We start from the raw sequence: 12,294 nt of genomic DNA on the forward strand, positions 1-12,294 counted from the left end.
TCTCCCTCTGTTTTTAAATTGTGATTTTGTTTTTATTTGCACATGGAGTTTTGAATATTTCTTTTTTTATTTGCTGCGGCAACTTATTGTTATCATTATTGGGGATGCTTCCTCTGCATCAGCCAATATCACCTGTTAGAGCTGAAACTGATATCAAGTTAGGAGGTACTCAATGCAACATCATAATGAGCAGGTTAAAGCCTTGGTTGTTTCTCAACTCGTCTAAGAAGAAAAGGATGGTACTTCGAGAAGAAACATCTGTTGTTGCAAAGCCTCAATCCACTGATGGCAAGACAATCATGTGGACATGCAATGTCTCTGCTCCTGAGATGACAATAGTGCTTTTCGATATGGCTGGTTCTCCAGTTTATCATGTAAGTAGCATGACTATATACACTTTCATTATTATAAAATATTATTTAGTGTTAAAATGTTGAAGCATTTCTAGAAACTGTTTCCAGTAGACGTAGAAGTTGTTAGAGATGTAGAGAGTTAAAGTATCTGGTAGCACAATGCTAATCAGACTGAGGTCAGGTATAGCTATGAAACCTTGCTTTCAGCTATTTGTTTTGACTGTTTTTGTTGAATGGTGTCTAGGTTATGATGTATACTGCTATGAAATAGAAAACAAAGACATTAGACTGAATTCACGTGTTTGAATGCACAATGGTGTGTTTTATACAGGCTTATTTCATTAATTATACATAAATAGAGAATGTTATATTTTCTCTAGATCAGATATCACATGGATATAAACAGCTATAGGTACAATGAATAAGGAATATATATTATTCTGATGTTCAGCAAATACATTGGTATGGTTTTTTTTTTGGAATTTAAATTCCTTTCTACTAAGTCGTTATTGATTATACCTCTAGTGTTGGTAATTGTTTTTTCGGCAGTTGTTATGCTTATGCCCCCCAAGTTTATTTAAACACTTATGTTGACGTCTGTATTAATGCTTTCCAAATTTAGGGTTGCTCACAATCATCGCATTTGTTCGCAAACAACATTTCGAATATGGGGACTACAGTACACACTGAACTTGGAGAGTTAAATCTCCACTTAGCTGATGAATATCAAGAATGCATGAAAGAGAGTGTTTTTGGTGTGGAATCAAATTCTGGCTCCATTATGCACATTGCGAAGGTTAATTTGGATTGGGGGAAAAAGGATGTGGAATCATCGGAAGGAGATGGTCCTAGGTGTAGACTAGGTTTATCAGTTGATGTGACTGGCATGACAGTATGTCTAACTTTCAAGCGTGTAAAATCGCTTGTGTCAACAGCCATATCTTTTCAAGCTCTATTGAAAAGCTTATCTACTTCAAAGAAAAAATCGTCTCATAGTCAGGGCCGGTCAACAAAATCTTCTGGTAAAGGAACTCAGTTTTTGAAATTCAATCTTGAAAGGTGTTCAGTATATGTATGGGGTGAGACAGGTTTGGAAACTACAGTTGTTCCAGATCCCAAGAGAGTTAATTATGGTTCACAAGGGGGTAGAGTTATGATAAATGTGTCGGCGGATGGTACCCCACGCAATGCAAATATTTTCTCCACTATCTCCAATGAAAACCAGAAGCTGAAGTACTCTGTCTCTCTTGAAATATTTCAATTTAGTTTGTGTGTGAACAAAGAGAAACAGTCCACACAGATGGAACTTGAGAGGGCCAGATCTTCCTATCAGGAATATATGGAGGAAAATAGGCCACTGACAAATGTGGCGTTGTTTGATATGCAAAATGCTAAATTTGTGCAGCGTTCAGGTGGTCTCAAAGACATTTCTGTCTGTTCACTTTTCAGTGCTACAGATATTACTGTTAGGTGGGAGCCCGATGTACATCTTTCACTAATTGAACTTGTTTTCCAGCTGAAGCTACTTGTACACAATAGCAAGCTTCAGGAGCATGGTAATGAACATAAGGAAGATGTGTCTCATGTGCAAGATGCTAATTGGAAAAAAGAAGCTGCCATTGGATCAGGGTACCTTGAAAAGCAGAAGAAGAAAGAATCTATTTTTGCTGTTGATGTAGAAACATTAAGTATTTCGGCTGACCTAGGAGATGGGGTTGATGCCATGGTTCAGGTGCAGTCAATTTTCTCTGAGAATGCTCGTATAGGAGTACTCCTTGAAGGACTTACGCTTAGTTTTAATGGATGTAGAGTTTTCAAGAGTAGTAGGATGCAAATTTCCCGAATTCCTAGTGTTTCTGCAAATGCATCTGATATAAAAGGACATGTTGTCACAACATGGGATTTTGTAGTCCAAGGTCTTGATTTTCACATTAACATGCCATACAGATTGCAATTGCGTGCCATTGATGATGTCATTGAGGATATGCTGCGAGGTTTGAAGCTCATAATTGCTGCCAAGAAAAAATTGATGTTTCCTGTAAAGAAAGAGATCTCTACAGTTAAGAAACCTAGTTCAGTACAATTTGGATGCATAAAATTTTGCGTACGCAAGCTAACTGCTGATATTGAAGAGGAACCAATCCAGGGATGGTTTGATGAACACTATCAACTTCTGAAGAAGGAAGCTGCTGAGTTGGCTATCCGGTTGAACTTTCTGGATGAATTTATATCAAAGGCAAAACAAGGTTCCAAATCAACTGACACCGTTAGTTCTTCTCAAGAAAGAAAAATTTCTTTTAATAATGTTGAGGTTAATGTAAAAGATTCTTCTGCTATTGAATCCATGAGGGAAGAAATTTATAAACAATCATTTCGATCATATTACCAGGCATGCCAGAATCTTGTATTGTCTGAAGGGTCTGGTGCTTGTGTTGGAGATTTTCAATCAGGTTTCAGACCTAGTACTTCAAGGACATCTCTTCTTTCAATATCTGCTTTAGATTTAGATGTAAGCTTGAAAAAAATTGATGGTGGAGATGTTGGGATGATTGAGGTTCTGAAGAAGCTTGATCCTGTCTGTCTTGAAAATGATATACCATTTTCCCGACTTTATGGGTCAAATATTCTTTTAAATACAGGTTCTCTTGTAGTTCAGCTTCGGAATTACGCATTTCCTCTTTTCTCTGGAAGTTCGGGTAAATGTGAAGGCCATCTTATATTGGCACAGCAGGTGAGTTTAAGAAATCTTATTGTCTACCATCCTTCTAAATACACAATTTTATTTCCCATGTTTATGTTAATTGCATGTTCTGGTTATTCTTTGGTTAATAAAGTCCTGTTAATGTACAGAAGGGATGTATAAGTAGTTAATTGAATGTGGAATGCATGTTTCCTGTTACACAAGCATGGCAGAACATGTTTGTTTCCTCGAACTTAACACATGACCTTATTGTAATTGTATTCTCCAGACTTGTACTCGTAGATATTATTGTGGTTATTCTTTGCTTTCATGTATTTCAATTATAATTTTAAAATGTTCTCAGTTTATGTTTCCTGTTACTCAAACTGAATTCTTTCACCCTTTTTTGGGAGGATTATTGTCATGCTATACTAAACATGATAGTATTTCCATTTCGTTGTCATTTGTTTCAACTAGGCAACTAGCTTTCAGCCTCAAATATATCAAGATGTTTATGTTGGGAGATGGAGAAAAGTTCGTATGCTTCGATCAGCTAGTGGTACTACTCCACCCTTGAAGACATATTCGGATTTGCCCATACATTTCCAGAAAGGTGAGGTATCATTTGGGGTAGGTTATGAACCAGCTTTTGCTGACGTAAGTTATGCTTTCACCGTAGCACTTCGGAGGGCTAATCTAAGTTTAAGGAATCCTGGTCCACTTATTCTGCCACCAAAAAAGGAGCGGAGTTTGCCATGGTGGGATGACATGAGAAATTACATGCATGGAAGAATATCCTTAATGTTTTCTGAATCAAAATGGAATATTTTAGCAAGTACAGATCCTTATGAAAAGGTTGACAAACTTCAAATTGTGACCAACTCTATGGAAATGCACCAGTCTGATGGTCGTGTTTTTGTTTCTGCCAAAGATTTTAAGATTTTGTTGAGTAGTTTGGAGAGTTTGGCGAACAGACGAGGTATCAAAATTCCATCAGGTGTCTCAGGTGCATTTCTGGAAGCTCCTGTCTTTACTCTTGAAGTTACAATGGACTGGGATTGTGAATCTGGAGATTCCATGAATCATTATTTATTTGCACTTCCAGTTGAGGGCAAACCTCGTGATAAAGTATTTGATCCCTTCAGATCCACTTCACTTTCCCTTCGGTGGAACTTCTCTCTTAGACCTTTTCCTCCTCCATCACAAAAAGAATCCTCATCTTCCATTACTAGAGATATTGAGGGAGATGCATTTGATAATTTTCAGATATCCCAGAATGTTTCACCTGTGTCCCCAACATTTAACTTTGGAGCTCATGATCTTGCATGGATTCTAAAGTTCTGGAGTTTGAATTACATTCCTCCACATAAGCTGCGCAGCTTCTCTCGTTGGCCTCGTTTTGGTATTCCAAGAATTACCAGGTCTGGCAATCTTTCACTAGATAAAGTGATGACTGAATTTATGCTCCGTCTAGATGCCACACCAGCCTGTATAAAGAACATGCCTCTAGATGATGATGATCCAGCAAGAGGACTCACCTTTGCAATGACAAAACTGAAATATGAACTATGTTACAGTAGGGGCAAGCAAAAGTATACTTTTGAAAGCAAGCGTGACATTCTTGATCTTGTTTACCAAGGTCTTGATCTTCATATGCTAAAGGCTTTTGTAAACAAAGAAGAACGTGCTACTGTTGCCAAAGTAGTTAACATGATACTGAAAAGTTCACAATCTCTATCCATGGACAAAGTTCCCAGTGAAAAGGGTTACATGACAGAGAAAAATCATGATGATGGATTTCTTTTATCCTCTGATTACTTCACCATCAGAAGACAATCTCCAAAGGCTGATCCTGCTAGGTTATTAGCATGGCAAGAAGCAGGAAGAAGAAGTATCGAGATGACATATTTACGGCCTGGGTATGAGAATGGGAGTGAAACGGATGATCATTTGCGATCTGACCTAAGTGATGATGATGGTAACAATGTGGTAGTAGCTGATGATTGTCAGAGTGTGTTTGTGTATGGTCTGAAGCTTTTGTGGACTATTGGAAACAGAGATGCTGTTTGGGCTTGGGTTGGTGGTCTGTCCAAAGCATTTGAACCAGCCAAGCCTTCTCCTTCCCAGCAGTATGCACAGAGAAAATTAATTGAGGAAAACAAACAGCGTGGTGGTTCTGATTTCCATCAGGACGATGTTTCTAAGGGCCCTCCAACTGGTAAAATTTCTAAGTCTTCTTTACAGAATGTTAGTAATCCTGGACCACTCACATCTTCACCAAATTCGGTTAAAGTGGACAACTTGCCATCTGGTATGCCCGTTTTCTTTTGATAATTTTTGTTAACTGCTATCAATTTGGACATTCAAAATAGATCACAGTCTAGATAAACATAAATGATAAATATGTAGTTAAAATATAGCATCTGCCACAATAGACAACATCGTTTCTTGCATGGTTATTGTTAAACATTAAGTATTTTTTTACAGAGTTTAATTATTTTACTCATTTTGGTGTATTGCCAGTAAAAAAGGAGAACATGGATGATTTGGATGGGACTAGACATTTCATGGTGAATGTTATTGAGCCACAGTTTAATCTTCACTCAGAGGATGCAAATGTGAGTATAAAACAGCAGATTTTTTCTTTTGATTTTCTGTTGTTTCACTTTCAATTGTTTTTCTAATTATGCTTTTTATGGTGCCTTTTCATTTTATGTTCTTGTAAGTTTGAGATAAACAAGTTTAAGAGGAAAATGATAAGCAGTTTGAGATAAGGAAGAAGGAATTATAGGAGCTTTGCCAATACAACACACCTTACAAAAAGAAGCGGCTTCCTTATTAAAAAAGGAAGATTACATTACTGAAAAAGGAGTTTAATGACATTGGCATTAGGATGACCTAGCTTAGTATGCCAAACAGATTGAATACTTGAGAGCTATTATAATTATTGGTTGCAGAATTAACGGAAATGGAAGATTTAGCATGTGAGGTGTAGGTGGAAGGAGAAGCTTGAATTCACAGATTAGGAAAAGCATGAAGACCATCAGGTCGAAGACGTCCTTGAACCAACACTTAATTAGTGACTTGAGATTTAACAAAACAGGGAGTAGCATGAGATTCAAAGTAAATGGAATTGTTCTTAACAAATTTACTAAGACTAATAAGATTTTTATTGATAACATGAAGTAAATGATGAAGTACTGAAGAAATGTTAGGATTATTTGGATCAGAAAAATAGGAAGATCTTGAGGATTGAATTGGCAAACCTTGATTATTACCAATGCGAATTTGTTCAGGATCTTCATAAGGAACATTTTGATGAATATCTTGACTATCTCCAGTAACATGGAAGGAAGCATCAAAATCAGGGAACCAATTGGAATTGAAATTCTGAACGTTGGGAGTAGGTATCAAATTTGCTTCATTGTTGGTTAGCAAAGCAGTAGGTGGATGATCTAACATTTGTGAAGGAAGACAATAGCTAACTGGCTGGAAGATATATAAGAGCTGGAGACAAGTGTTGTTGGTGTTGAGGGAACAAATGAAAATCCCCCTGAAAATGCTGATTTAAATTTCCTTAGAATTCAAGTAAAAATTGCTTTTAATGGGAGGTTGATTATGGTAGTCAAAATCAACATCTTACTCCAGATCCAAAAGAGAAATATGAATCGTAAATCGGGAGATCGTAATACGGATAATAAGATCCTTCAAATTTTATGAAAATTTATATACACACAAAATCATCGTACCTCAAAATTAATAATTGTGAACTTCATAATATATAAAAGAGTACATAATTAGGTGTAAATTGACTGCAGTCAACCATTGCCACTTTTGCTACATGAAGTAGCTTTGCACCAATCTGTGTTGAAATTAATCAGCTGTGATTCTGTGAATCCAGTCATAGTGCCGTGGTGGAACTTGGAACTTGGAAGAGAAGGAGTCGAGTGTAATGGAAACAGTGGTAGTTGGCTTAAAAAAATACCAATTAGGCTTTATTTAATTGGGCCTACGTGGCATGACTCATGCCTCCCATCCCAATCCAATAGTTATAAACCTTAAAAAGAAAGGATCTTGGGCACCGCGAGAGAGGAGTGTCCTCCGAGAGGAGAGGCACTGCAAGTACCACGAGGCCGCTAGAAGCGCCACCATGTTGCTGCAACGCCATGAGAAGTGCCGCCCGTGAGAGCACTGTCACAAAGCGCCGCTGCAAGGTATAGAAAGAGGGTGCGAGAACCGTGGGTGTGAGGAAGCTGCCGCTAGAACCGTGGGTGTGAGGAAGCTGCCGCTAGAACCACTTAGAAAGGTGATTTGAAACATCGCAAGACTCGCCGTTCACACGCTAGTTGCAATTTGCAATGTCAATCCAATGCGATCCGCTGGAAAAGTGATCGGAGATGGTGATGGGGAAGAAGATCGTAGACTTGTATGATCTTACGACCTGGATTTCAATTTTGACTACCATTAACGGATGGTAGCATAGGGAAGCAATATGTCCATACTTGACATTGAATATTAGCAAAGCGACCTCCACGGCTATGACCAGAGCTGCGACCACCATAGAATGAAGAGGAACCACAAAAACTAGTGACATGAGCCCCTGCATCTTGATTTTGCACATTTTGAGTCATTGCACAGCAGTTTCTTCACCATTCTGAGAAACTAAATTAAGCATTGGTTCTCGTGGCAGATTATGAGAAGCAGAACCAAGAACAACTTTCCTGAGATATGGTTTGGCTAAATTGTCTGTCTATCCTATATTTCTTCTGTGCCTTTTCATGATTGAGAGTATTTCTTATTTGTCTTTGCTTTGCTACATTTTTTTATTAAAATAATGATATCTATTAATAAGTTGTATGTCAGTAAGGTGTACAGTATTCACTGTAGTCTTTGTAGTAGGTGACTTCCTACATTGTCACTGAATCTCAGTTTTTAGGCTATTCTGCACCAGTCATCTTCCTCAATACTCTTCTCAATCTTGACTCTAAATATTTATTCTTCTCTTATTCTCATGAATAATAATTGTCTTCATATTCTCTGAATATGCCAAATCTATTACTAACGAAAGTTAGTGGCAGTACAACTATACTCCAATAGATTGTTACTTGTTTTACCTCATTGGTACTTCTTTAATTTAATTTTATTATTCTTTTACTGATACTGTAGACATCACTCATTCTTTTTAAAATATCAAATTTTTTTCAAGCAGGGTAGATTTTTGCTCGCTGCAGTAAGAGGCCAAGTTTTAGCTCGGTCATTTCATTCAGTCCTTCATGTTGGTTATGAGATAATTGAGCAAGCACTTGTAACGAAAGATGTTCCTATTAATGAATACCAACCTGAAATGACATGGAAAAGAATGGAATTCTCTGTTATGTTGGAGCATGTGCAGGCTCATGTTGCACCAACAGATGTTGATCCAGGGGCTGGATTGCAGTGGCTTCCGAAAATTCTCAGAAGCTCTCCAAAGGTCATGCGTACAGGTGCTCTTCTTGAAAGAGTTTTTATGCCTTGTAGTATGTACTTTCGGTATACAAGGCACAAGGGGGGAACTCCAGAGCTGAAGGTTAGTTCTTATAGACTTAGTATCTGTGAAAATGTACACATGTAACATTTCCGTTAGTAAATACAGGTGTTATGTCATTTGTCATGGATGTGGTCAATCCTCTTTATTTTTTTTAAACTACTGCAGGTGAAGCCCCTGAAGGAGCTAACATTTAATTCTCATGATATAGAGGCAACAATGACATCGCGTCAGTTTCAAGTCATGCTGGATGTATTGACCAATCTTCTATTTGCACGACTGCCAAAGTAAGGACAAAGTTACTGTGCTTGCACTCATTCTATTACACTTCTATCTATTTACCTACTCCAAACACAAATGTATTTTGTGATTCACTCTTTATTGATAGACATGGTTATATGTTTATTGATGCCGCAATAGTTATCTTTTAAATTCACTTGTCATTAAATTGTTTAAATCAATCTTTTGCTTATCATTTCAATTTATATATTATAGTTAGTTGACTTATGTGAGAATTATTAAAGATGTGATCTCTTCTTTCCTGTTAAGAAATTTAACAAAGTTCTTGATGTTGTGATATATAATGACTTGTTCAAACTAAATTAGAGTGTACAATGCAGGCCTCGAAAAAGTAGCTTATCCTTTCGTACTGAAGATGACGAGGATGTTGAAGAGGAAGCAGATGAGGTGGTTCCTGATGGTGTTGAGGAGGTGGAGCTTGCTAAAATAAACCTTGAGAAAAAAGAGAGGGAACAAAGGTTGCTTCTTGATGATATTCGAAAATTGTCTCTTTGGTGTGATGCTTCTGGGGATCCACATCAAGAAAAGGAAAGTGACTTATGGATGATATCTGGTGGAAGATCTTTGCTGGTAAGAAATGAATCTTTTTAACAATCTTTTAATTGATGTGACTAGATAATTTTATTTGCAGTATAGAAGCTTGTTCCTAAATATTCTGGTCGTGTTGGTGACAGAAAAAGAAGTGGATGTTTGGCTGTTAAGAAATTAAAGATTGTTGGGAGGAGAGTTACTTAGCGTTCTTTTTATATCCATATATATGTATATGTATGTATTGTGTATATATGTATGTATGTATATTACTAATAAAAAGAACAAATCTGGAGTAGGTATTACATGAAAGATCAACTTGCGAATATTTTAAAGTCACGTTTTTAAAGTGACTATGTAGTCTAGTTTGTTCATGTATGGCTATATACTCACGATTTTCTCCTCTGAAATTCTTTTTTATATTTAAAATGAAAATAGGATTGCTAAAGCATCACTATACAACCTATATCAATCATCTGTAATATTCTTGATAACATATAAAAGAAAAGAAATATAAAAATGGGGGGTCCATACTAAACCATTTAGGAAAACCAAAAATTGTGGAAGCAGACATCTATCTCTATAATAATCACAAGAAATATAGGGGAATTCCCTCCCACCAAATAATATCAACACCTCTAATAGCATAGTTAGCCAAACTATCAACACATATATTGTTTTTAATTAGGAAGTGAGTTTAAAAACGTAACTCTCTCACAGAACCGACTGAACCGACTCTGTAAGATGAGGATTGTCCCACCTGTATATTGTAAATTGACCTAGTCGATGTGAGATCTCCAACACTCCCCCTCACAGTGAGGCATATCGTGTGTGAGACTAGATATTTGTGAATGGTCCAACAATGACCCAATAGTGAGTGACATGATAAGCCCAACAAACCTTGCTAAGATAGACTCTGATACCATATTCAAAAGTGAGATTTTAAGCCTAAATCATCTTTACAAAACTAACTTTGTAGGTGAGAATATGCAATGTGCAATGTGCAATCTCCAACACCTTTAACCAAACCTATAACATTTTCCCATCTGTTTCTTAATCTCCAAGTAAAAAAATAATAGAAAGAATAATTTTTTGTTTTCTATTTGGCATTTGAGGAATGCTAAACTTTCACAGGTAAATTCATTCTACTATTATGGTTGAGATAAGTTTTGACATGTGTAGATTATTATTTTATATGCATATTTCAGTATATGACAAATCACATGTACATAGCTAATCAACAATAGTTGACACTGGCAGGTCCAGGGACTGAAGAGAGAACTTGTAATTGCTCAAAAATCTAGAAAGGCTGCATCCGCCTCATTAAGGATGGCTTTTCAAAAGGCTGCCCAACTACGACTAACAGAGAAGGAGAAGAACAAAAGTCCTTCCTATGCTATGCGCATATCTTTGCAAATTAATAAAGTTGTTTGGAGCATGCTTGTTGATGGTAAATCCTTTGCTGAAGCTGAGATTAATGACATGGTAAGAATTATTTTCTGAACCGGTTCTGTCTTCTCTCTATGTTTCCTTCCAAAGTTTAGTGAAGTCAAGTTAAATTTGCTTCTCACAAAGTACCCAATGCTTTCTCAATATCAGTTCTTCTATGTATCATGTTTTTCTTAGTGTGTTAATATTTTTATTAATTAAATACATTCTAAATCTAAAGTTTCTTGCTTCGAAGTGTGTTTTATTTAGGTGATTTTAGAGAAATAATTACTTTTTATGTCAGCTTCCCGAGAGAGCTTTTATAAAAGGTGATTGTTTCTAGTGAAAGAAAAGATATTCCAAACATTGGCTAAGACAATTTTACCTAGACTAGATGATATAGAAGGCATTCTTACATGATTAATGCCTACCTTAGTAAGCCATTGATTTTATCCCTAACTGCTATGGGTAACAAAGGAAAAATCACATTAGTCTTTTATATAGTTTGGTTGTTGTTTCCTATTCTTGCTCCTTTGCCCGAGAATGGTGGTTCCTTTCTAGCAATTTGTTTTGTATCTATCTTTATTCATTTCTTTTTGGTCACAATTTGGTTGATTAAACTGACTCTGTTTCATGTTGCCAAATACTTAGATATATGACTTTGACCGGGATTACAAGGATGTCGGCATTGCCCGGTTTACAACAAAATATTTTGTTGTCAGAAATTGCCTGCCTAATGTCAAGTCTGATATGCTTTTGTCAGCATGGAATCCTCCATCTGAATGGGGAAAGTATGTAATTTTTATTGGAGTTTCTCTTAATTCCTTGGTGCTTATGTAATATATTAAGCAATAAACTATTGTAAAAAATTAACTTTTTGTAGATTTTTAAATTTACTTATTATGAGTTCAACATAATCATAATAAAATACATAAGTAATAACAGTCTGCACATTTATCTCTGTTCTAAAATAAAAATCAAAGTGGTTCAAACTGGTTTTTCACATCAGTTCTTACCCAATTTGTGCTGGTTCTTATGGATTTTTTTCTCACCAATTTTCTGCAACTCTGAACCAGTGATCTGACAAATTTTAGTGCAATGTCTGGTTTTAATAGCTATGCTTTGTCTGAATCATTGAGATAGATTGTTTCAATTTAGATTGAGGTTCTGATTCAATTCCATCATTGTCTCTCTCTTTCTTCACCCATATGTTGTGCTTTTAATCATGATATAGTTTTTACATGTCTGCAAATAAAACAAGTCAGGAGTGTTCTTTCATTTGGCATTTTGATGGAGGAAAATGGGTGTTTAAAAGCTTTATGATTCTTATATCTAAGTTGTATGTTTTGTCCAAATACTTTCCGAGAGAATAGCCCTCTGTTGTCATGAATTGCACGAGCCATTTCGTAGTTAGATGTACTGTTAGACAGAGTTATGTAGGGTGGATCTGCCTAAAGCAGGGAAAAATGTCCTGTACTCTT

At 36.3% G+C, this 12,294-nt stretch overlaps 1 protein-coding gene across 9 annotated transcripts in view; it reads left to right on the forward strand.

The window, feature by feature from the left end:
- Positions 1–12,294, forward strand: part of SAB (HYPERSENSITIVE TO PI STARVATION 4) — a 32,295-nt gene that overhangs the window by 8,649 nt on the left and 11,352 nt on the right. For 4 of the 9 annotated variants that reach the window (XM_068625038.1, XM_068625035.1, XM_068625037.2 and 1 more), the window contains 9 exons: positions 123–374; positions 976–3,084; positions 3,511–5,344; positions 5,557–5,651; positions 8,243–8,599; positions 8,726–8,844; positions 9,178–9,427; positions 10,646–10,870; positions 11,465–11,604. In XM_068625038.1, coding sequence (XP_068481139.1) covers positions 123–374; positions 976–3,084; positions 3,511–5,344; positions 5,557–5,651; positions 8,243–8,599; positions 8,726–8,844; positions 9,178–9,427; positions 10,646–10,870; positions 11,465–11,604 — 5,381 coding nt within the window. Of the gene's footprint in view, positions 1–122; positions 375–975; positions 3,085–3,510; positions 5,345–5,556; positions 5,652–8,242; positions 8,600–8,725; positions 8,845–9,163; positions 9,428–10,645; positions 10,871–11,464; positions 11,605–12,294 lie in introns of those variants that run through there. The other 5 variants (XM_068625040.2, XR_016515574.1, XR_016515576.1 and 2 more) reach the window with 5 other exon arrangements.

The sequence above is a fragment of the Phaseolus vulgaris genome, chromosome 9, assembly GCF_051622355.1.
Source record: "Phaseolus vulgaris cultivar YP4 chromosome 9, ASM5162235v1, whole genome shotgun sequence".
NCBI lineage: Eukaryota > Viridiplantae > Streptophyta > Magnoliopsida > Fabales > Fabaceae > Phaseolus > Phaseolus vulgaris.